Source organism: Puma concolor, chromosome F2, assembly GCF_028749965.1.
Source record: "Puma concolor isolate L17-30 chromosome F2, mPumCon1.1.hap2, whole genome shotgun sequence".
Classification (NCBI taxonomy): Eukaryota; Metazoa; Chordata; class Mammalia; order Carnivora; family Felidae; genus Puma; species Puma concolor.
The window spans coordinates 10,788,379-10,813,561 of NC_141684.1; the positions used below are offsets into that span (position 1 = coordinate 10,788,379).

The following is a 25,183-nucleotide window of genomic DNA, read 5'->3' on the forward strand; positions in this document are numbered from 1 at the left end:
GGGTGACCATGAATCTTTTTTCCCCAGCAGCTGACCAGTAGTCATCGAATCCTTTTACTCACGATTATTTTTTCGTGATTGTTGAGCCATACGTATCATCATAAAAACTCATTGTCTTTTCTCTTGTCTCTTTTTTTCTCTTGTCAATTTTTTTATTAGTTTTCTTTATTTTTGAGAGGCAGAGAGAGAGAGAGAGAGAGAGAGAGGGAGGGGCAGAGAGAGAAGGAGACACAGAATCCGCAGCAGGCTCCAAGCTCCGAGCTCTGAGCTGTCAGCACAGAGCCCGATATGGGGCTCGAACTCATGAACCGCGAGATCATGACCTGAGCTGAAGTCGGACGCTCAACCGACTGGGCCACCCAGGGGCCCCTAGTGTACTCCATTTCTATTCCACTAATTTTTCAGTTGGGATTTTCTCTACTGCTACAGAATGTTACTTACTGTAGCGTGATGATGCCTGTTACCTTTTGGCTGGGCAAGCCCCCCGCGGCTCCTCCCTCCCAAATCCCATTTGTATTCTAACTTCTCTGTTCTTTCAGATATACTTTTAAATTGGCTTCCACTTGGGAGTAAAATATTGAATCTGTAAAGCAATTCAGGCAGTATTTCCATCGTTAACAGCAGTGAGCATCCCTTTACCGGAAATGCCTCCCTCCTTTATCCTCTGTAACATTGCATACTTTAGTTTTTCTTGTTGTTGTTGTTGCTGTTGTTTTCCAGCTCTCACATTTGCTTTCGTTGTTGTCAAGGATGCTCTTTGGTGTTTTACATTATTGTTACTACTGTGAATAAGATAGGTTTCATCATATCTTGTAAATGATGATTAGTGGGACATAGGAAAGCTATTTATTCATTCAGCAAATATGTAGTGCTTACTGGTTGCTGAGCAGTTACTAGTCACTGTGCTAGGTACTAGGTGTACACTGTACTAGGTGTCAGTGGCTCAAATGAGCGTCATCCTCACATCAGTAGAGCTAATAATCCAACGTGACAAATAGGCATCAACCAACCCACCACGCACATTCAGGTACAATTGCAGTGTGTGCTAAGTGCACAGTGTGCAAGGGTAAGCAAAGCAGGAAAATCCCACTTTGATGTAGTGATGAGGGAGCACCTCCCTGAAAAAAACTACCACGAAGTCCAGTCTCTTTATGAACAAGAGGAGGCAGCAAGGCAAGGAATGTGGGGGATGGTGTCTCCGGCACGGGGAACAGCATTAACGTTGGCTCCCAGGTGGGGCAGGCCTATCAGAAGAACAGAAGTGAAACCAGATTGGCTGGAACAAAGTGAGTAAGGGGAGAGATGGTGTGAAATGAACTTGAAGACGATCAAGCAGGCATTATTGCCATGGTGAGGACTTGGCCTTTTTCCTTTTTTGAAGCAATAAATTTATCAGTCTAGCAATTTAAAAATCCATGTGCTCGGATAGGTACTGCACGCACACGTACAAAATGTACAACCTAGAAATTATAAACCCAGGCTTCAGTTTCTGTCCCCAGAACTATCCACGGCCTCACTGAAGGAGACCGTGCATATAAAAATGATAACGAAGGGCGCCTGGGTGGCTCAGTGGGTTAAACGTGCGACTCTTCATTTCAGCTCAGGTTGCAACCTCACGGTTTGTGAGATCAAGCCCCACGGCAGGCTCTGTGCTGACAGCGTGGCGCCTGCTTGGGATTCTGTCTCTCTCCCTCTGTCTGCCCTTCCCCTGCTCGTGCTGTCTCTCTTTCTCTCTCTCTCCCTCTCTTTCTCAAAAGTAAAGAAATAAACTTATCAAAAATGAAAGATTATTTTTAATCTCAGGGTTGTTTTTGTTTTTGTTTTTTTTTTAATGAAAAGATACTGAATTTTATCAGCACCGTTTCATTTCAGGGGAATGAGTATATGTTTGCTTTTTGTTAAGTGGGCTTCACGCCCAGCATGGAGCCCAGCGCAGGGCTTGAACTCACAACCCTGAGATCAAGACCTGAGCTGAGATCAAGACCTGAGCTGAGATCAAGAATCAGATGCTTAACTTACTGAGCCACCCAGATGCCCCTGATTATATGTTTTTGAAAAGCTGTAAATGTGAATTGCATTAATTGAGTTGATAATGTTAAACTGTCATCAGATTCCTGAGGAAAATTCCATGTAGTCAACTTAAATTATTTTTTCCATCTCTTGATGGATTTGATTTGCTGATACTGCGTGTAGGTATCTCCTTCCACGTTCACGAGTGAGTTTCACCAGTCACTTACCTTCATCCGTGAACCATATTGGTTTTGGTATCTGGCTTTGCCAGTCGTATAAACTGAGTTGGGGGGTGTTTGCAATTTTCCTGTCTTTGGAAGAGATTATGAAATACTTAAATTCTTTCTTCTGCAGTTATTTGTAAAGTGCCCCATTAGAGGCATCTGGACCCATTGCTTTCCTTATGAAAATATTTTTTAAAAATTTTTTTAACGTTTATTTATTTTTGAGACAGAGAGAGACAGAGCATGAACGGGGGAGGGTCAGAGAGAGAGGGAGACACAGAATCTGAAACAGGCTCCAGGCTCTGCGCTGTCAGCACAGAGCCCGACGCGGGGCTCGAACCCACGGACAGTGAGATCGTGACCTGAGCCGCAGTCGGACGCTCAACCGACTGAGCCACCCAGGCACCCCTGAAAAGATTTTTAATTATGGTCCCATTTATTGATTTTTTTTCTCCTTGTTTCTCGAGTCAGTTCTGGTAAAGATGTATTTTGAAAAGTACATCAGTGTCATTGCAGATTTTTTCTAGCATTAAATTTCATAACATTTTTATGACCTATTAATTTCTGCAATGTCTTTGTCCCATTTCCTATCCTTAACATTGCTTGTTTGGACCTTGTCTCTTTTTTTAAATTAAGCTTGTAAGAATTCTTACTGGTTGCTAGTGTTTTTGGAAAATGAGCTTTTGACTTCACTGACCCTCTTTAGTGTATATTTGTTTTTTATTTATTTCTGCACCTATTTTATTATTTTTTTCCTTCCACCTACTTTGGGTTTTTCTTTTTCGTTTTTTGCTAAATCCTTAAATTGAATGGCTAGCACAGGAACTTTCAGCGTTTTTAAGAATAAAGCGTTAATTACTATACATTCCTCTGTGAGGTCTACTAAATTTTGTTCAGTAGTATTTTCTTAAATTTTTTTTTCAACGTTTTTTATTTTATTTTTGGGACAGAGAGAGACAGAGCATGAACGGGGGAGGGGCAGAGAGAGAGGGAGACACAGAATCGGAAACAGGCTCCAGGCTCCGAGCCATCAGCCCAGAGCCTGACGCGGGGCTCGAACTCACGGACCGCGAGATCATGACCTGGCTGAAGTCGGACGCTTAACCGACTGCGCCACCCAGGCGCCCCTGTTCAGTAGTATTTTCATTATTCATCAGCTATGCATATTTTCTTTAAAATTTTTTTAATGTTTATTTATTTTTGAGAGAGACAGAGTGTGAGCAGGGGAGGGGCAGAGAGAGAGGGAGACGCAGAATCCGAAGCAGGCTCCAGGCTCTGAGCTGTCCGCACAGAGCCCCACGCAGGGCTCGAACTCATGGACTGCGAGATCATGACCTGAGCTGAAGTTGGCCACTTAACCAACTGAGCCACCCAGGTGCCCCATTATGCGTATTTTCCATTATAATATATTTCTAGATCCGTGAGTTATTTAGAAATATTTTTAATTTCCAAACACATGATGTTGTCTTAATTATCTGTTAAAATTTCTTTGTAAATTGACTTTATTGTAGTTAGTGACTATGGTTATATGATACTAGTTGGTTGAAATTTGTTGAAGCTACCTTCAGGTTTTATCACACAGTCCTATTTATAATTATTCAATATGTACCTAAATAGAATTTGTACCATCTAGTTGCTGCATAGTGTTCATTTCACGTTTGTTAGTTGTATGAGCTATTCAGAGTGTCTGTCTTAGTTCTGTTTTGGCCTTCAAACTTTTTGTTAAGCAGGCTCCGCACTTAGCACTGAGCCCGACGTGAGATCTCCGTCTCGCCACCGTGAGATCGTGACCTGAGCCAAAACCAAGAGCCGGATGGTTAACTGGCTGAGCCACCCAGTTGCCCCTCTTGCTGATTTTTAACTGCTTGGTTTGTTAACTGCTGATCATTATGTAAAAAATATACCAGCGTGATGGTAGACTTGTAAATAATGTCACAGACTTCTCTCATACTTGGCATTGTGTGTTCTGAACTATGTCGTTACATGTGCTCAAGTTCATAATTTTCGTATCTTTCTGGTAAATTAAAGCTCTTACCATTATCTCGTGATTTTTAACGCTCGTAATGTTGTCTCCCTTCAGTTCTCTTTCATTTTGTTTACACAGTAAAACCCGCTGTATTCTGTTTTGGCCTTCAAACTTTTTGTTTCAATGTGTTTTGGAAATGTATTTCTTTTTATCTACCCTGAAAAATCTTTATTGTAACTGGAGAGCGTGTCCCCTGTCTATGACATTTTCCTCTGTTTCCCAGATTATTCTTGGTTTATTGATTTATCTTTAAGTTTAGTGGGTTTTTTTTTTTCTTCTGTCACCTACATTATGCTGTTAAAATCCTCCAGTGATGGTTTTGTTTTGAAATGTTGTGTTTTCCACTTCTGGAATTTTCATTTGTGTGTGTGTGTGTGTGTGTGTGTGTGTGTGTGTGTGGTTTCTACTTCTCTGCCAAGAGTTGGTTTTGCATTCATTGCTAGCATGCTTACCTTTACATCATTGACAAAAGCCGTAAAAGCTACTAGAATTTTTATCTGCTAATTCCAACATGGGTGGGGGGGGCATCAGAATACATCTCGGTTCCTTTTTTTTTCTCTTTAGAGTGAGTCACATTTTCGTGTCTATTCCTATATCACATAATTTTGCATTGTGTTTAGGACACTGTGATGGCTATGTGTTTAAGATTGTAGATTCTCTTGCATTCTTTGGGAAATAATGCTTTTTTGTTTTGTTTTGTTTTGTTTCAGCAAGTGATTAACTTGGTGCAAATGAAATGACAATATTGGTCTTTTGGAGGGCAATTCAAATCTCAGTTAAATTCTTTTACCATCAGCTTGATCACTTGCTGTCTTCCCTGTGGATATGTGGTTCAGAGAAGATTTTATATAAGAATTTAAGCTTCCCCCTCACTGGTTCCCTTCTTTGGGGGATTTGCCCCTCATTTCCTAGCAGCTATAGTTGTCTGAACTCTGATCTTTGCTTTTTCAGGCCACCTGGGTTTTCTGTTTGAGTTTTTGCTACCCTACAAGGTGCCATCCGTGACTTGCCTCAGGCTAAAGCCATAAAAGTAAAAAAATCCACACTTGGCTATTTCTTTCTTCCAAGTATTGACTCCTTTCCAGAATCTTCCTGCTTTTCTTCACTGGAGAGTAGTTTGAAAGGGGAAAATGTGCAAGTTAGAAGCCTAATGTGAAGGTCCAGCCAGGAGACTTTGGTGTGTAGGGATAGGATAATAGCCACGGGGATTAAAAGCAGTTAATGAATATGATATCTTTTTAAATATAATTTATTGTCAATTTGGTTTCCATACCACATCAGTGCTCATCCAACAAGTGCCCTCCTCAGTGCCCATCACCTACTTTCCCCTCTCCCCCACGCACCACCCCCCTGCCCCCATCAACCCTCAGTTCGTTCTCTGTATTTAAGAGACTCTTATGGTTTGCCTCCCTCCCTCTCTGTTTGTAACTTTTTTTTCCTTCCCCTCCCCCACGGTCTTCTGTTAAGTTTCTCAAGATCCACATGAGTGAAAACATATGATTGACTGACTTATTTCACTTGGCATAATACCCTCCAGCTCCATCCACGTTGCCGCAAATGGCAGAATTTCATTCTTTCTCATTGCCAAGTAGATTTCCATTGTATGTATAAACCACGTCTTCTTTATCCATTCAATTATGATATCTTTTTTTGAGTTAGAAGCCACAGGACTTGGATGTTACCAGACAGTACAAAGGCAAAACAGGAGAGCGCCGTCCAACTACTAACCTCTCCTGTTTCTTATTCGTCTCTTTCCCTTCTTCCGACCTGCTTCTCCAATCCTCTGAATGGCTAACGACCCACTTCCGCTAGTGAAGAGGAAGTGAGGCAGAGTGAGGAAGAGAGAAGCCCCCCCTCATCTTACCTTAAGTTTCCAATTCAGGCCCAAATCCAGACTTGCAGCGGGAGAAGCTTTAGAGTTGAATAGAAAGTTCGAGGGCGGCCTCTCCGAGGCACTGTTCCACCCAAGGCCTGAATGAAGGATATGGTTCTGTTAGCCTCATACTTTACATGAGTACCTTAAGGTTTACCTTGGGAGCCTTTCTTTATGTTTTCCTCTTTGTCTCCACACAGCTGTTGTTTTAACCATCTGACCGGCCTCTGTTTGCAAATGTGTTTTAGGTGATGGCCCAGGCAGTGCTGTTCATGTGTATGAACACGGCTGGAACCTTCATCAGTTACCTGTCAGACCGGGCCCAGCGCCAAGCCTTCCTGGAGACACGGAGGTGTGTGGAGGCCAGGCTGCGCCTGGAGACGGAAAACCAAAGACAGGTACCAAATGGAAGGGCCTGGCGTTGGGTATCCCCAGCCAGTCTGAGATCCATGGAGCTTTTTTTCTTTTTTTCCTCCCCAAACAAATCTTGACTTCGAGCGTTCTCTTAAAGTCTGCGTCCAGGATTCCAGGGTCCAAAGTAGTTATGTTCGACTTCTAGCTCAAAGCACGTCTGGTTTTGTTTCCCACCTTCAATTAAAGGCCGTCTACGAGAAATAAAGCGATTTGTCCCAGAGTGCTTTTCTGACACGTGGACTGACATCTGTGTTTGTGAACGAGGCCGTGGGTCCTAAAAACCACGAACATTCTCATTTTTGATCCTCCTGTCTTGAAACTGTGAATGGTTATTTCAAGTAAATGTTTTCCTGACGTACCGATTCAAATTGTAGTAAGCTTATGGAAGAATCTCGTGTATGTGTAGGTCCTGACGCCTCGTCCTGATTTTCAGAAGAGATTACCGAACACAGTATATCTCGTGGAACATGATGGCGGTCCCAGGCCAGGGGATGCAGTAGGGAAAGCAGGTGGGGTTGGGTTCGGGGCCATGAGTTTCCAGTTTGAAGAGACTGAAATTCAGTTTCGTAGACCTCCTGATTGGGTGGATGTTATAAGGATTTAAAAAGTAGTTTTGGCGTTGAATTATATAATTCAAATATATATTGGCTTTGAATATACATATATCCCGCCGGATGAATTAGCTTTCAAAAAATAAAGATTTGCCCCGGGAAAATTATTCATACCCTCTTCAAAATTCGTGCACATCTTTGCCTCTGAAAGCCGTTTTCAAAGAGAAATAACAGGAATGTGTGGAAAATTGGTTATAGAACCAGCATATAATCTAAGTTTATTTGCTCTTGGGAGTTCTGGGTGCAACAGATGTATCAGTTCTATCGTCTTAGGCTCTCTTTCAGAAATGTTACGTCTGTGGATACGCACATGTTATATTAAGCTTTACGTGATAATAGTTTGAGAAATTATAAAGAGAGTAGCTGCCCCCAAAAAGCACCACATTTTCTTCATCTTAATTTGGTCAGATCATCAGTAAAAACATGGATCTCTGAAGTGACGGGAGCCACGTCTGGGCGACCTTCAGTGAGGCAGGTAGGCAGGTGCAACTGCCCCAAACTCAAGTCCCACTGCCACATGCCATTGCCAGGGGCACAGAGGAAACTACCAAATTTCCAGGCCCTCCGTGGACTTCATAGGACGCGGAATATCAGAATCCAGTTTCTCAAATTAATGTCTAGAGCCGTCATGCAACTTCCTAATAGATTGACTATAGCGGTCCTGAATGTCCTTATAAAATAATCCAGAAAAATAGCTTGAAATCAACCTTGTACAATAAACACGGGTATCTTCCGGGACGATATGTTGTGTTCCTCTGCAAAACAGAGCACCCGCCAGACTGGCCCGTCACTCTTTCCGTGGGACACGAGCCAATTCAGAGAATGCTGTCGTATTAATAATTTATTCGACTGTTGTTGGTGTTCTCTTGCGACCAGAGCTGCAGTTGTGGGTGAGTTGTCTGGGAAGCTCAGGCTTTTGTTTAATGTTTACAAAGTATGGGAGGCACTGGAAAGGGCGGCTTTATCATACCCCTAAGACTTTTCTTCCGTCTCCCCTCCTTCAGGTTGAGTGCCCTGGAGTCACTGTCATCTAGTCATGTCACGTGGCAGAGGGACCTTCCTTTGTCTTTCATAATCTGTATGTTTTTTAAGCTGGTGGAAGGACGAAGGAAAGAACAGTATACAGAGGCGAGAACCCGTGACAGCTGGAAGATAGGGAGCAGTGACTAGAGTTCATGGATTAGCTCTCCTAACACCTGGTTGGGCCACTGGAGCCAGTGAGTTCTTGTCTTTGTTCCTCGTCCAAACATGAGCAAATGGCTTCCTTTCCAGCTTTATGTTCGCCTCAAGTGAGATCATGTGTATGCATCAATACAAAATTATAAGTCGGCCTCTTTATAAGAAAAGACTGTCTTTCGGTGGAATACTCTTCGTTCTAAATATGCAGCAAACTACGCTGTAGGTTTGGTGTAGCCCTGGCCTCACAACTATGATAACGTGTTTCCGGTATATTGACCATTCCCTTCCCCCCCGTGGTAGTAGCTAAGGGAGCTGACTCTGTTTCACTCGGTGATAAAATTACTTTCCATCTGGTCTCTGCTTCAGGTCCCCATTATCCCTGAGAACTTCCCCGGTGGTAGAGAGGCAGAGAAGCCTTTGAAATGAGACTCTTCAGGATTGGACATCTTTGCTGAATGACTTAACTATCTTAGTGAGCCCCAGCAAGCTCGGAGCTTTGGTTGTTCCATCTGTGGCATGGGACTGTTAACACTCTTCCCGAAGAGGCAGCTTAATGAGAAGTACCGTGTGTCGTGCCCTTGCAGCTCAGTGAGGAGTTTGCATGATGGTGCATAATGATGCATGAGTCAGCCAGCGTAGCTCAATCCCGGGAGGGACTCCTGTGAGAACATATTGTGGATTGGCTCGTCTCCGTTGAAACCCCAAGTGTAAGTTACTCATTGGGAAGGAAATCAGGATCGTGGTTTGCCTCACGTTCATAGCAACATTAGGCTCCATATCTGTTAAAATATCTTGTGTCATTAACGAATCCAACCCCATTTACCTCTTATCAGAGCTAATCGCAATACCGTAACTGTTAGAAATTCTATACCCTGCAAAGCAGACCCTGAAAGAGCCTCAGTGACAGCAGATCCTTTTTCCTTGGGAAGTGATCCCCAAAGGAGACTAAATTTCATTTTTTTGCACTTACAAATGCAGAATCAAGGGGCCTTATTCCACAGAAATGTTCAAGCTCTGTGGGATTCTTCGAGAACTGGCTTTATCCCATGGTAGGATACAAAGGAAATCGTCAAATGACTTAATTTGTTCAATCACGAATTAATTCATTTATTGAGGATCTGTTATGTGCCACGAACTTTGCTGAACATTGGGAACATAACAGTGACTAGCAGCTGGTTCCTGGTCTTACAGAGTTTGCTGGATTTGGAAAGGGGTAGCTCTACAAATGCCTATGGCATTAATGTATGGGCCAAACCTAGAAACAAGCTGATGGAAGGCTACCTACAAGACACGGTGCCTGAGTTGACCTGTGAGTAGGATTTAGCTCGGCGGAGAAGCAGTGAAGAGTGCCACGTAAGGGTCCATCAACACAAACAACCTAAAAGAAGGGAGGACGCAGGTTGTTCGGACAATTAGAAGCACTCCATGATGACCTACGCCCATTATTCACTTACGCACTCGTCCATCCGTTCATCCACTCATGGTGGGGTTACAGAGACAAATAAGTCTCCGTCTGTCCTCTGGATTGGGCCTGGAGGATGAGTAGAACTTTCATTATTGGAAGAGGGGGGAGAAAGAATTAGCAAAGATACTGATGATGTGATGCATATGATGCAATGAAGGACAGCAACATGGGGACGTAGGTTTTCTCTGACAGCCCCTAGCAAAGTTATGTACTTCCTTCAATGGCAAACTATTCCACTCACTTTGACATTCAATATATATTTATTGAGTGTTAACTATGTGCTATGCATACCAAAATGAAGAAGGTCTACTGCACATCTTTATTACACCATGCCACACTTGACCTTGATCATTGCATGCCTGTTTGGTAGGGTATCTGGGAGCTCCTTAAAACTCACCCGTGGCTCATTCGTCCATACGGCCCACCTAGCAGTGCCTGAAAACCAGCATGGAGTATACGGTTATAAAGTGACTGAAATTGTCAATGGTTGATAGTGGTTTCCAATAATTTTTCCAGAGAAAAATTGCCTAGCATCAGCTAGAGAATAAACGGTACACGAACCCTGCCGTCGCTTGCTTGGCGGGTCCCATGGCATGATGATGCCTGAGGTCAGGGGAAAAAGAGGCTCTGTCCTTGGATAACCTGAGGTTGCATGGGTGGTTCCATGGTCAAGAACAAGCAGGCAGGAGAGACGAGCAAATGTTAACACTTTGTGCTCAAAGTCTCTACAACCGAGATTTTTAACAAAACTTCTTGAAGGCGGCTCTTACCACCTTTCCCTCCCATGGCGGCTGGCACAATGCCAGACAGAAGGTACCGAATGGGTCCGAATGTTGACATGTTTCATTTAGATGATTGATATCAAGAGGTTGAGCACATATTGATTTTTTCCTTTGGTCAGGCAAGGGCATCGCCTTTTAAAAAAAATTAATTTGGGGGCACCTGGGTGGCTCAGTTGGTTAAGCAGCCGACTCGATTTCGGCTCAGGTCATGATCTCACACTTTGTGAGATTGAGCCCCACGTTAGGCTGTGCACTGACAGTGTGGGGCCTGCCTGGGACTCTCTCTCTCTCTCTCTCTCTCTCTCTCTGCCCTATGTCTCTCACACATACTCTCCCCCTCTCTCTCAAGTAAATAAGTAAACTTTAAAAAGAAACAAATAAAAGGTAATTTTTATCTCCAGTCGTCACCTGCATGGCGCATACTAAACATCTCTGGATCTTTTGGTCTCCAGCTTCTGTTTCTCCAATCTGTTCTCCTTTCCAAAAGCCTGGTCTGGTTCAGAAGCCTGGATAGGCTAGTGCTTTAGAGCCAAACCTTCAATGTCTGGAAGATCTGGATTCCAGTCCTACTTTCTGTGCTTCCTGGCTATGGAAACGTAGGTACACTATTCCTCCTAGAGACCTTGATTTTGTGGGTATGAGATGAGCATGATGCTTCTGCCTTCTTCCAAGAGTTGTGGTGCGGATTAAGGAGGAACAGTTCTTAGCCCAAGGCAGAGGGTGTACTCAAGCCATAAGAAAGACGATGCTATGATGATAATGCCATTGATGTCACTCTTCTCTCTGCGGGAAAACCCTTCAGTGGCCATGTTCCCTCCAAGACAAAATCCGAACCCCCACACATGGCCCACCTTCCTGCCCCCATCCTCTCTCCCAGATTCTCCACTCTCACAATACTGGATGACCGACCATCATCTCCCAGAACTGCTGTTCGACTGTCCTGTGCTGTTCGGTTCTCTCAGCCTGGAAAGCCCACCTCCCTCCTAACCTCTCCACCCAGACAATTCTGGGATCCTTACTCCACGAGGCTTGGTTTCTTCTTTCCAAGTTGAGTGGAAATGCTTTTTGCAGCTTTGCAGGCTTCCAGCCTTCCTTAAAGTTAACTCTGCTATAGAGCCTGTCGCACCTGATGCCACGGACTAGTCTGTGTTTCCCTCTGTCCTCTACAGCCAATAAGGGCTACTTAAAGATGTCTGCTCTTTCTAATTCATCTGGTTCTCTGGCATTTATCCAGCACAATGGCTGGAATAAAAGATCTTCTGATTAATGTCTGGTTAACTGATTTATATTGAATTCAAACTTTGGCCCCCGGGCCTGACTTCTGCCCACACGAGGGTCATGTTGTAATAATTCTCCTATGTAAAAGTGAAGGGGTCTCTGCCCTTTGTGACCCCCACCAAAAACGGCATGGGGAGGGCTCTTATCCAATTCAGGAATAGACTGGGACAGACTGAGCGCATGTCCTGTACAAACCTGTTAGGGGAATTTTCCATCTAGAAGCTGAATCTTAAGACATCTGTCTTTGGGGAACTGGATTCTAATCACTGTAGTTACTGTGATCCCACTGCTCCTCCCAAATGATCCAATGGCCTCTGTTTATTTTAAATATTAAAATGAATTAATTGTTTTTCTTTTAGTTTGAGAATTGCTGAAAATTGCCTATGGCAATCGTGGCATTTCGAGGTGTCTCCAAAGCTCTGGGGGCAGTGAAATAAAGTTTCTGATGATGCCATATGTTGTAGCAGCAGGAAGATTATTCTTAAATGCAGCAGATGTTTTAGCTATGTTAAAACAATTCTGTTTAACTTAAATAATCTTTGCTAGACAACTTGGTGGAAGCTAGTGTTTCGGACAATAGTGAGAAAGTTAGGTTTCCTACTGAGTTCTGGGTTGGTTAGTTTGATTCATATTAGTGCCCTACAGAATCGAGGGAATTATATATATTTCTTGGAAAGAGAGCACAAGCAGGAGAGAATGGCAGAGGAGAGAGAGAGAGAGAGAGAGAGAGAGAGAGAGAGAGAGAGAGACCAAGTGCATCCTAAGCAGTCTCCATGCTCAGTGCAGAGCCCAGCACGAGGCTTGATCCCATGACTCTGAGATCACGACCTGAACTGAAATCAAGAGTCGGATGCTCAACCAACTGAGCCACCCAGGCGCCCCCCTTTAGTTTTTTTCCAAAGTTACAGGTAACTGTTAAGGCAGAGCCTTGTCATCCATTCATGTGTTTGCCCATTTATTCAAGGAAGAATCAAGGTTGACCTGAAAATGGCAGAATCTCAGAATATTTGGATTTTCTGCTCCAACTTGTTGTCTTCTCATTATATTCCAAAAAACATGTTGAGTCTTTTATCATCCGTTTTTCTACTATTTTCCATCTTTTACGTTGAAGACCACCCACGTAGCACCTGTCGCGTTCATCCTTATCTGTCATTAATACATATTAACTATGGTCTAGATGATACGAGAATATTCTTGGTCTCCTCAACATTCTTATTGCCTTAGTAAGCTAATGCCTTTGCTTCTGCTTTTCCCCCTACCTGGTACAACACTCCTTTCATCCATAAACCTCATCCACTCTTCAAAGCTCCGCTCAAATGTCACCTCTTCCACAAAGACCTTCTCTGTTCTCCCCAACTGCGACCTCCGTGTTTCATTTGTGCACTTCTTTATGGCATTAATCTCTTTCTACATTCTGCTACGTCCTTGCTTTATGTTTCCTTGTACACCGTGAACTCCCCGAAGATCGGATATGTATCTCATTGTGTGCTTCGCAATAGCTCTGGATCCAGAAGGGGAGAAGCCCAAGCTGGGAAGAAAAGCAGAGACAGTGAACGTCATAATGAATGCTGTCATTGTGTTTTCGCAGTAGTCTTTCAAGCAAAAATACTTGTGAATAAATAGATCGGGGAAATACTCTCCTCTTGTGCTATGGTTTCCAGGGCCCCTGTCCTCCAAAACCAGGAGCCCAGTCTGTCCTTGACACGTAAAATCTTCCTGTTCGTGCATCTTCCCAGCCAGCTTCTCCTTCTGTTATTCGTTCACATACATGACTTCACATTTAAAATACATAAGTAAATAAATAAATCTCACGTCAGCTCATCTTTGTTGTTTCCAACTCATCTTGGAAGTTTCTCCACCTCCATGCTCCCTTTCTGTCACAGCGTCATTGCATTCCTTTTCACGGTTTCACTTCCACTTCCCTCGGGTATTTTGGGGATAAAAAGCAAAATGGTATCCCAGTCACCGTCTTCCCCCAGGATATAATGCTCTGCAACTGTGTGCTTGTCCAGTTCCTGCGATGCCGGAAATATTCCAAAGCTGTGTCGTCCAGAAACCACGAACCACATAAGACTTTTGTGAAACGGGGGGAGGATGTAACTGTTGGTCCTGACTTTTGATTGGATTTAAAGAACTATTAAATCACCATTTTTGTCTCTTGTCTCCCTTGTGGTGATTTAGCCCGGCTTCAGCCATCACTTCTGGATTGTTCCATGTCCATATCTCTAACACCGTGTTCTTTTCCCGGTTCCAGATGCCCGTTATCCGTTCCTGCTGGGCAGCTTCATCTGCATGGCCCCCTGGTATCATTGGCTCAGCCTGTTCAGGATCCTCTCATCTCCCCCAAATGCACTTTCTTCCGTCATACACATTTTTTTGACCTGATCTCTCCACATCGACTGTGGTGCTAATGCCTGTTAATGCTGTCTCTGCCATAAATGTACTCACTGTCCCTGTATCTTTTCCTCTAATACTGTTGAAGCCCTCCCACACAGGTTAGCTTCCTAATGGGTGCTAACCAGTTTCTAACTACTGGGAGCTGGTCTAGCCCCCTGTAGTCACTCCACCCTGAGGCTCTCCTTCGGACCCACAGTCCCCATCCCTTTGCCAGTAATACAGTGTCTCTCTTGATTCCTGTTCACCTCTTACGGGTGTTTCTTGGCAGGTTCATCGGAGGGGTGAGGCACGTAACTAATTCACATCTCAGAACCCTACCCAATGTAACACCTGTCGTGATCATCATCTTAGTGCCCCATTTTGGTTATATAAGACTTTACACTAAATCCTCCCGTGGATTGCTACTGCCCATAGAGTATGGCCCAATCTCACTCACCCGGCGTTACAGCCCATCCTCTGCCTGGTTCAGCCCAACCTTTCAATTGCTTCACTTGCTACCTCCATTCTCGTACTCCACCCAGACCAGCAAACGCGCCCACCCTTCTGTGCCTTTGATTTTTTGCTGGATGTCTCCTGATCACCCTCCTGATCAGACCTCTACCCTTCTTTTTTATCAGTGCCCCTGCAGGCTACCCTTTAGGGAAGCATCCACAGGCTCATTACCATCTAGTTTCTGGTTGGGTTTGGCCAATGGGAGCCACAGGATGGAGACCAGTAGATGGGAGGGCAAAGAGGTCAATGGTTTCATCTCCCCGTCACCTACCAGGCTGAGCTGTGGAACGCCAGTGCTTAACATTTCTCTACCAAAGGCCACAGCCTCTGTCAGGTAGACCTCTCCTCCAGCTACAGGATTTGCCAGGTTCCAAGGGCACTTGCAGATTCACTGTTCCTAGTCTTTGGCTATCTTGCGTCTCACCATCCGTTGTCGGCTTCCTTAACTTTTCATTAAAGTCTCTTCTTTTTTTTTATTGTAATTTTTTGTCTGTTTATTTTCGAGAGCAAGAGAGATGCAAAGAGGGGAGGGAAGAGAGGGCAACGTAGGACCTGAAGCCGCTCCAGGCTCCGAGCTGTCAGGACAGAGCCCGACGCGAGGCTGGAACTCACAAACTGTGAGATCGTGACCTGAGCCATAGCTGGCCGCCTAACCGACTGAGCCACTCGGGTGCCCCTCATTAAAGTCTCTTTGTTACCCTTTTTGAGTGACCAGTTGTGTCCTGCTAAGACCCGGAATTCCATGTTCCTATCGCTCCCTTTGTTTCCATCCCTCGCCATTTGTATTTGTGAAGCAGTTTAGTAGAACTAGAAAGACGAGGAGTCAGAAAAACCCTGCCTTGCCCAACATGGGTGGCTATGGAACACCTAAAATATGCTCTGTCCACATGGAGATGTGCCGTGACGTAAAATACACGCCAGGTTTGGAAGACACTACCAAAAACAAAAGGAATATAAAATACCTCCTTAATAACTTTTAAAAAAAAAACTTTTTAACTGTTTCTTTTTGAGAAAGGGGGAGACAAGAGTGTGAGCAGGGGAAGGGGCAGGGAGAGAGGGAGACAGAGAACGTGAAGCAGGTTCCAGACTCTGAGCTGTCAGCACAGAGCCCGATGTAGGGTTCAAACTCACCAACTGTAAGATCACAAACTGATCTGAAGTCAGACGCTGACTCAACTGAGCCACCCAGGCACCCCTCTCCTTAATAAAATAGAATATATTATTGACATGCAAATAGAATATATTATTGACATGCATTTCAGCTGTTTCTTTCTACGTTTTAAAACGTGCACACTGGGGATTTTTAGGGGCACCTGGGTGTCTCAGTCGGTTGAGCGTCCGACTTCGGTTCAGGTCATGATCTCAAGGTCCTTGGGTTTGAGCCCCACCTCGGGCTCTGGGCTGACAGCTGGGAGCCTGGAGCCTGTTTCCGATTCTGTGTCTCCCTCTCTCTCTCTGCCCCTCCCTCACCCTCGCTCGTGCTCTGTCTCTCTCTCTCTCTCTCTCTCAAAAATAAACATTGAAAAAATAATAAAATAAAGTACGATAAAGTAAAAGGCGTGAGGAGTTTCACTGTGGCTCACACGATGTTTCTACTCGACACGGCTGCCCTAGATGCTCCTTCTATGTCAATTATGTGACCGTGCAAGTTGTTGAACCCCTTTGTGTGCAAGCTTTCTCATCTCTCAATTACAAGTAATTCCTGCCCTAACCCATGGGGGCGTTCTGAGAGACAAATAGCATTAATGCCTGATTTTTCAGTGTCATTTCAACCATAAACAACTCCACAAATGTTAGGGCTATTTCGGTGAAAATCTCCCCGACTCCCCGAGCTGATGCTCAGACATCCCCTCTAGGAAGCTCCCGCCGCTCCTCCCGGTCATGAAATATGACTGGCACTCAGAGATTATTAGCACGGGTTTTTTACACTCTGGTATCACGCTTAGTAGGACGATTCCCTCTGAGCGTTGGTAAGATTCTGAGCAGCGAACAGACACCAGTGTTAATGGCCTTGCCTCTCGAAAATAGCTGACTTCACTCAAGGGGTTGTGTTTGCCTCCTGTGGGGTGGAACTGCAAGTCTTCCAGTCCCATCTGGCTGCCGGCTTCTTTGTGATCTTTTCGGTGCATTATTTGCATTTTGTGACGTGGCGGACAGAGGGTGAGCTCTGAAGAATGAACTTGGATTCGATTGCTAGCTCCAGCTCTGTATCTGGGTGACCTTGGGTGCATCGGTTAAACTCTCTGAAGTTTGGATCTTTCACCCGTCAAAAATGATGACCCCTGTATTTCAAGGTTGCTGCGAGGAAATCGAGCATAGAGGTGAAAGTTGGATGTCAGACTTGGCCCTTGAACTATTGGACCCTCTGGGTCATGCCCTGAACTTAATAGCAGAACGCACTCTGGCTCTGATTCTAAACTGTAGGATTTCTCTTCTTGCTGTTCGTGTTCTTATTCATATGTGCCATCCCTGGGCAGTACTAATTTAATTTAATTTTATTATTATTTTTTTGGCATTTATTTATTTCTGAGAGAGAGAGAGAGAGAGAGAGCGTGTGCAGGAGCGGGGAAGGGGCAGAGAGAGGGGGACACAGAATCTGAAGCAGGCTTCAGACTCTGAGCTGCCAGCACAGAGCCCAGTGGCAGGGCTCGAACCCCAACCCGAGTGCTGGGAGATCATGACCTTAACTGACTGAGCCACCCGGGTGCTCTGGCAGCACCAATTTTAAATGCGCCCCCCGTTTATAGCAGCACTTTCAACAATAGCCAAATTATGGAAAGAGCCTAAATATCCATCAACCGACGAATGGATAAAGAAGGTGTGGTTTATATATATTCGATGGAATGCTACTTGGCAATGAGAACGAATGAAAGCTGGTCATTTGCGGCAACGTGGATGGAACCGGAGAGTGTCATGCTAAGTGAAATAAGTCAGGCAGAGAAAGGCAGATGCCATATGTTTTCACTCATATGTGGATCCTGAGAACTTAACAGAACTCCATGGGGGAGGGGAAGGGGGGAAAAGAAAAGTTCCAGAAAGGGAGGGAGGCAAACCATAAGAGACTCTTAAGTACCGAGTGAGAACAATCTGAGGGTTGATGGGGGGGTGGGAGGGAGGGGAAAGTGGGTGATGGGCATGGAGGAGGGCACCTGTTGGGATGAGCACTGGGTGTTGTATGGAAACCAATTTGACAATAAATTATAAATAAATAAATACATAAAGGAGAGTATAGGGTTTCCAGCAAATTCCCTTTGCTTTTCTCGCAGCAAAAGCATCCTGGATTCTCCCAACTATTCCAAAGGCTCCAGCTTCAGGCTCACCTACCCACCATATGCACCAAACTGATCACGACCTCAGGGGGTCACTCGTCAAGGTGTATAGTCCTTCTCCAGGCCCGGCTTTGACCTACCTGGGTTCCATTCTTCACAGGCTTCAGGCACACGTTGATCCAGGGGCCCTCCAGTACACTTGGTTGATTTCTTCATTATTTGAGACTCCGCTAAGTCCCCAAAAGCCAAACAAAATTCCACCGCAATTGACTTTTTTCCCAGAGCCCCCTCCAGAACTGTCCTACTAGTAAGAAGGGTGTCATCATGGGGCATCAGCAGTTCTCCCTGCTCGTGAGTTTGGGCCCCGCGTGGGGCTCTGTGCCGACAGCTCAGAGCTTAGAGCCTGCTTCGGATTCTGTGTCTCCCTCTCTGTGTCATCACTTTTAATCAAGTTAGTGCATTAGGGAGTGTAGACCAAGTCCGGAACTAGGTGTCAAGAATCAAACAAGATGAATTTCTTTTTTAGGTAGAATTTCTCATAATTAACTGGAGTTTGGTGGGCTTGGTACTTTGCAAATTCTCTCATAGTGACAGGTGGCACGTCTTATATCTCTTCCCTGGAATCCAAGTCTCTTGATCAGTGGAGGACTCAGGTTTCCCTCCTCATATCTAACCTGCTTTCAAACACGTAGTAGCATTGTATCAAATAAATACAATAATGACTGAATGAAGGAGCGTTGCCCATGAAGCCCTTCCCCCAGATTTGAGTATCACTGACAAATACGGAGGAATCCTTTCCCTCTCCTCCTCAAGCAGTTGGATGATAAGTTCCGCAGAAGATTCCGTTTACAACTGATGGTGTTTCCTCTTCACCTCTCTTCCCCATCAACTCCTCTTCCTCCTTCCTTACTGTCCAAGAGTCTGCAGTTTAAGTTGGTGGAAACCCCCTCTTTTGTCTGATAATCACAGGGATGTAAATACTTCATCTTATACCTCTTAAGTCTCCAACAGCTCAAAACAATTTGTCGTTCGCATCGATACTCCTGATATCTTTTTGAGAGACACAAAAAGACAGGTGGTGCCCTGTACCGACCTTTTATCCTAATGCCATTAATATCGTATTGCCGTCGTCTTCAGTCTCTCAGTCAAGTACATTTAAGCACAGGGACGGCAGACGTGAAGTTCCTCCCCTGCTTTGCTCAGCACAGACCACAATGCCTGCCATAAACTCCTTCCTTGGCACATGCCATAGCACCTTGCACGGGCAGCTGAGTAGCGGATGATATTCCACAATAGATTATGCAAGGAGGCGGAAAAGCTTGTGATGTGAGAGTCAGCCCGACATGGTCTGTGGCACTCTAGAAAAGGATGAACCCTGATGAGGCTCCATAGCTCAGAGCCTGGTGCGTAGAACTCACTCACTCATGGACCAGGACAGCCGGGTATGCATTCAGGTGCTGCTGCTGACTCACTCCGTGCCCTTGGGACAACTATCTGACCTCCCTACGCCTCAGTTTCCACATCTGTGAAATAGCAGTAAGAAATGTACCTGTCTTGGGAGTTGCTGTGAGGAAGGAGGAAATGAGGTGAATTGTGTATCACAAAGCTTGACGCGTAGTTAAGTGCTGAGTAAGATCTGTTGTTGGCAGTGGGGTTGTCGTTGTAATTCCTACTCTTTCCTTTTAAATTTTTTTTATGTTTATTTGTTCGTGGGAGAGACAGAGTGCGAGTGGGGGGAGGGGCAGAGAGAGAGGGAGAGACCGAATCAGAAGAGGCTCCAGGCTCTGAGCTGTCCGCACAGAGCCCCAAGTGGGGCTCGATCCCACGAATAGATCATGACTTGAGCTGAAATCGGATGCTTAATCGATTGAGCCACCCAGGCATCCCGTAATTGTGACTCTTTCTAAAGCATTTGTTTTAATCATAAGGCAATGTCTCGCACAGAAAACAAAATCCTCAGACTACCAGAAGCTGAATTGATTTAAAAATTTTTTCATTTTATTTATTTTTAGAGAAAGAGAGAGCACGCACAAGCGAGAGAGGGGGGCAGAGGGAGAGAGAGAGAGAGAGAGAGAGAGAGACTCTCTTTTTTTTTTTTTTTTTTAATTTTTTTTTTCAACGTTTATTTATTTTTGGGACAGAGAGAGACAGAGCATGAAAGAGGGAGGGGCAGAGAGAGAGGGAGTCACAGAATCGGAAGCAGGCTCCAGGCTCCGAGCCATCAGCCCAGAGCCTGACGTGGGGCTCGAACTCACGGACCGCGAGATCGTGACCTGGCTGAAGTCGGACGCTTAACCGACTGCGCCACCCAGGCGCCCTGAAATGAGAACTGTTTAATCATTTTTTTCATGAGCAGAAAATTGACATCAGCGTACCATTAAACACCGAAGTGAAAAGTGATGATGCAGATCAACAGCCAATTGGTTTTATAGGCTCGGAGGAGGGGGTCTCAGGGACCACATGTCCATACCTGCCTTGAACAGTTTCTCCAGACAGCTCACGGAGATAGCAGTTGAAGGGCCACCTGCCACATTGCCTCCACTATGCCCTCTGGCCTCTGACTCGGTTTCTTTTTTGGAGCGCAGGCATTGACAGCCGTGCTTTTTTAGACGCAGCAGAAGAGGGATGTGCAGTTTGCTGTCCTGTATTAATACAGAGGTTGGCTTCAAGCCAGTTACTTCTCTGAGCCTGAGTTTCTTCACCTGTAAAATTGTTTTAATAATTCCTACCTCGAAGGATTCTTGTGCCCATTCAATGAGCCCGTACACAGGAAGGTGATCTTCTAACTGTAACCACACTTCAGATGTGAGTGTTTTTTTTTAAATTGTTTTAACGTTTATTCATTTTTGAGAGGCAGAGAGAGACAGAGCGGTTAGCGGGGAAGGGGCAGAGAGAGAGGGAGACACAGAATCTGAAGCAGGATCCAGGCTCTGAGCTTTCCGCACAGAGCCTGACGCGGGGCTCGAACTCACGAACTGTGAGATCATGACCTGAGCCGTTGCCGGACGCCCAACCGACTGAGCCACCCAGATGCCCCTATAAGTGATTATTTTTAAATTGTTTAAATGTTGTATTGGAGGAGGATGGTTAATGTCCTGATAATACTGCCTTCAAGGGGCTTCTTTAAGGTTTAATCAGTCTTTTACCTCCAAATTAGAGCTCCTCCAATCACTATTGACACATGATGTTCTTTTTTATTTTTTAAACATTTATTTATTTTGAGAGACAGAGACTGAGGCGAGCGGGTGAGGGATGGAAAGACAGACACACACAGAATCCGAAGCAGGCTCCAGGCTCTGAGCACAGAGCCTGACGCGGGGCTCGAGCCGATGAACCGTGAGATTTGACATACGATATTCTTGGATCAATGTGAAAAGATAACCCATAGTCAATACTTTACAAATTTCCACGAATGAGTGTTATAAAGCTCTTGTCAATTGCTAATTAAATAGACTCCAGAATCATAACCACTGAATTAGAAACTCAGAATTCCCGGTGTTGGATTCTCCTCCTTCGGGCTTCGGCACAAATGTATCCTTAATTAGGATGCCTTCCCTGAGTGACACTGACCCTCTCCACACTCTCTGCACACAGGTATATTCTCTACCACACCACCCAGTTTTATTTTCTTGGTGGAACTTAAAACTACGTGAAATTACATTGTGAATGCATATGCCTCCTTGTTTCCAACTAGTATGTAATTTGGTCGCAGCAGGGATCTGATCAGTCTTGTTCATCGTGTCTCCAAACTTTGAAAAATGTGTATTGAGTGAATGAACGTTTTCTGGGGAGAGAGAAAAAAGAGAATTCACCGTGTGGGGAAAAAAGAGAATTCACCGTTCAAAGAGCCTGGGAAGCATGTATTACGGCACACTTATAAATAGGTGTCTGTGGGAACAGCTGCCTGCTAAGAGTTGAAGTAGGTAGTAATTTGTTTTATCTGTCCACATGCAGCCACGGGCGGGGTGCTGCTCCAAGCTGTGGGCACCTTCCAGCATTTACAATCATAAAAGTTGCTCTGCTCAGAATGCAGGATCGTTTGCCAGCTAGAGCAACTAAGCCTCAGGACCTCTCACTTAACAGGTCCTTCCAAAGCCCTCCGAAGGGTCCTGGCACGTGTGTAGTTACTGCTTGCAATCTTTTTCTTAAAGAGGATCCTTCCAGGGGCACCTGGGCGGCTCGGTCGGTGAAGCATCCGACTTCGGCTCGGGTCACGATCTCACGGTCCGTGAGTTCAAGCCCCGCGTCGGGCTCTGGGCTGATGGCTTGGAGCCTGGAGCCTGCTTCCGATTCTGTGTCTTCCTCTCTCTCTGCCCCTCCCCCGTTCATGCTCTGTCTCTCTCTGTCTCAAAAATAAATAAACTTTAAAAAAAAAAAGAGGATCCTTCCTGGGGCACCTGGGCGGCTCGGTCGGTTAAACGTCTGACTTCGGCTCAGGTCACGATCTCACGGTTTGTGAGTTCGAGCCCCACGTCGGGCTCTGTGCCGACTATACTTTCAGAACCTAAGCCTTCCCCCCCCCCCCCCCCCCGTAAACACCCAAGGGGTTACCGTCGTCAGACACGGAAGCCAATTTGAAAATGTACATGTTCTGCTGAATGGGTTCAAATATTTCCGGGGGGAAATAACAATGTGGAGGTCTTTTCCACACCAAGATTGGTAGTTGTCCAAGAGATGTGTGCCTTTTTGGCATATTGAAGCAATAGTTGCTAGCTTTTGTAACATAGCTCCTCGTCACCAACGATAGTATGTTGTTACAACAGATTTGGAAGTTACCGTAGTAGGACAGGGATTTATCAGAATGGAGGGGAATAGAGCCGAGAGTCCTCCAAGGGCAAGTCTGAGACTTCTAATTTTGTCCTTTGTTAGAATTTCAGTGGGAGATTTATTTCTGAGAAAATCCCGACTGTGTTCACAGGCAGCTTAGTTGCTGCATGGACAGTGGAGTCAGACGGACCTGGTTTTGAGCCCCAGCTTTGCACCTCAGTAGCTGTGAAAACTTGGGCAAAGAACGTTAACTTGATGTGCCTCCGTTTCCGTACCTGTGAAACTGGAATAATCCGACATACCTCGCTGACTCTGGTGAGACTTATCTGAAATAAATGTTCGCGGTGTGCCTGACGAACAGGTACCACGGATCCCTGCTTCACCATCCCCAGGTCATGACTGGTGTTCCCAGAGTGAGGGCTTCTGGTTTCCGCGACAGAGCTTTTTGAATCGAGCCATCGGGATGTTCCCGCATCTTGGATTCCCCACAGGCTATGCGTTGTTTGGGGCCAGTCTGATTAACACCCTCCAAGCCTGGCACACGCCAGGCATGGTTACCATGTATTGGAGGAAACTGAATTGAACAGTTCAACAGAGCCAAATACGCACGCATATGTAACGGAACAGCAGAGGGATGTGTGGTATGACAGTTGCGAACATGTGTTCAGGAGGATTTCTAGGGCATATGTAATTTCTCCTGGACTGATGACTCTTAGAAAAGATCTTTGAGTGTTGATGAGACTATAAAATCCCTTCCTGTTCCCCTGATCCCTGCTGCCCTTAAACAAGAGGACTTTTCTTGTCCGTTGGCCTCGCAGAAGGGTTAAATCCTCTCTTGGGACCCCAGTGTTCCTCTTCTAGACCTTGTGGACCAGCCTCGCAGCCACTGTGATGGACAGCGTGTTAGCTGTGCCACTGCCACGGATGTCAACTCCGGAGCCCGCCGCCTCCTGGGTCTCCCCTAGCAAAATAGGGACAGTGGCCATCTTCTGGACGACCACAAATCTTGTGACTGGACACTAGAAGACTGCCATTTAAAAATCCATTCTCTCCATGACCACGATTGCCAGCAACCAAGAGCAGAAGTAGCTGAAAATAGCCTCTCTCTCACCTCCACCTTCTATCTTGCAGGAATACACCTAATTTGCAACATCCAAATTGTATCCCGAGCTGCAGGATTTAGGGAGATGCAGGAAATTAACTTCCCAGCCTCTTTCATTCAGAAAGGAATATTCGGGGCCTTTCCGCTTTGGGATGGCAGCTCCCAGTAAGAAGCTCATTTTACTTATGACCTAGTATCACAAAGGCATACAATGTAACACAGAGAAAGTGTCCGTGAAACCAACACGTCAAGGCCGTGTCTCATCCGCTTGATTTCGGGCCCACGATTGTGTCGCAAACTCCAGTTTAAAAAATGCTGCACTGGGGGCCCCTGGGTGGCTCAGTTGGTTAAGCATCCAACTCTTGGGTTTCGGCTCAGGTCACGATCTCACAGTTCGTGAGTTGGAGCCCCATGTCAGGCTCTGCACTGGCAGAGCCTGCCTGGGATCTTCTCTCTCTGCCCCTCCCCTCCCCCCCAAATAAATAAATAAATAAACTTAAAAAAAATGCTGCATTAGAGGTGGCGGGTAAAGGCCACCATGCCCACCACACTCCTCATATGCCTGTTCCAGCAGACTCTCTAGTCCCTCTGGCTGGTGGCTTTGGCTTGTGATTCCGATGCCTCAGGATCCAGGACCCCATGGGGAAGCATCCTGAGAGCAAGGCATCCATTCCTCCCCCATGACGATGATAAAGCACAGGATGAAGGGGAAGTAGCTCATCAAAGGACAATGAAGCAGAAAAATTAATGGCACTTTTTTCATTTACACGGCTTTGGAAGCATGCAGTGTATACACAACATCAAGAGTATTCAAGATAGCCCCGGCTTTTGTGCCATACTTACCAAAGTTTTTAGCATGGCTCTGCCGCTCTTGATTTCATGGGCAGATTTTTTTCACTTCTGAGCCAATATGCTCATCTATAAAATAGGATAATAAGACTCACTTTGTCGTTATGTCCTTGGACAATATATACTATCTCTCTTATTTTTCTTGGCTGTAAAATAGGCTTTTACCATTGGCTAGCTGTAAGGGTCAAAGACGATAAATTGGGTGACAACTGTCACACGCAGGTGCTCAGATGTCAGTCCCTTTCCTAGTCATTGATCCCAATCACCCACCTTGTCTTTCCATATCTGTTACCCTAGAGTATTGGTTACACCTTTTGCTGTATAATGACCCCAAAACGTAGTGGCTTAAAATAATCACCATTATTTAGCTGACAGTTCTCTGGGTTGGCTGGGAGTTCTTCTGGGCTCTGGTGAGTGTCTCCAGTCACTAGGTGAGACTGATGTC

The 25,183-nt window shown here is 45.3% G+C and overlaps 1 protein-coding gene across 3 annotated transcripts in view; it reads left to right on the forward strand.

The window, feature by feature from the left end:
* Positions 1-25,183, forward strand: part of ADCY8 (adenylate cyclase 8) — a 222,656-nt gene that overhangs the window by 43,509 nt on the left and 153,964 nt on the right. For all 3 annotated transcript variants that reach the window (XM_086695517.1, XM_086695518.1, XM_086695516.1), the window contains exon 2: positions 6,382-6,531. In XM_086695517.1, coding sequence (XP_086551643.1) covers positions 6,382-6,531 — 150 coding nt within the window. The remainder of the gene's footprint in view (positions 1-6,381; positions 6,532-25,183) is intronic.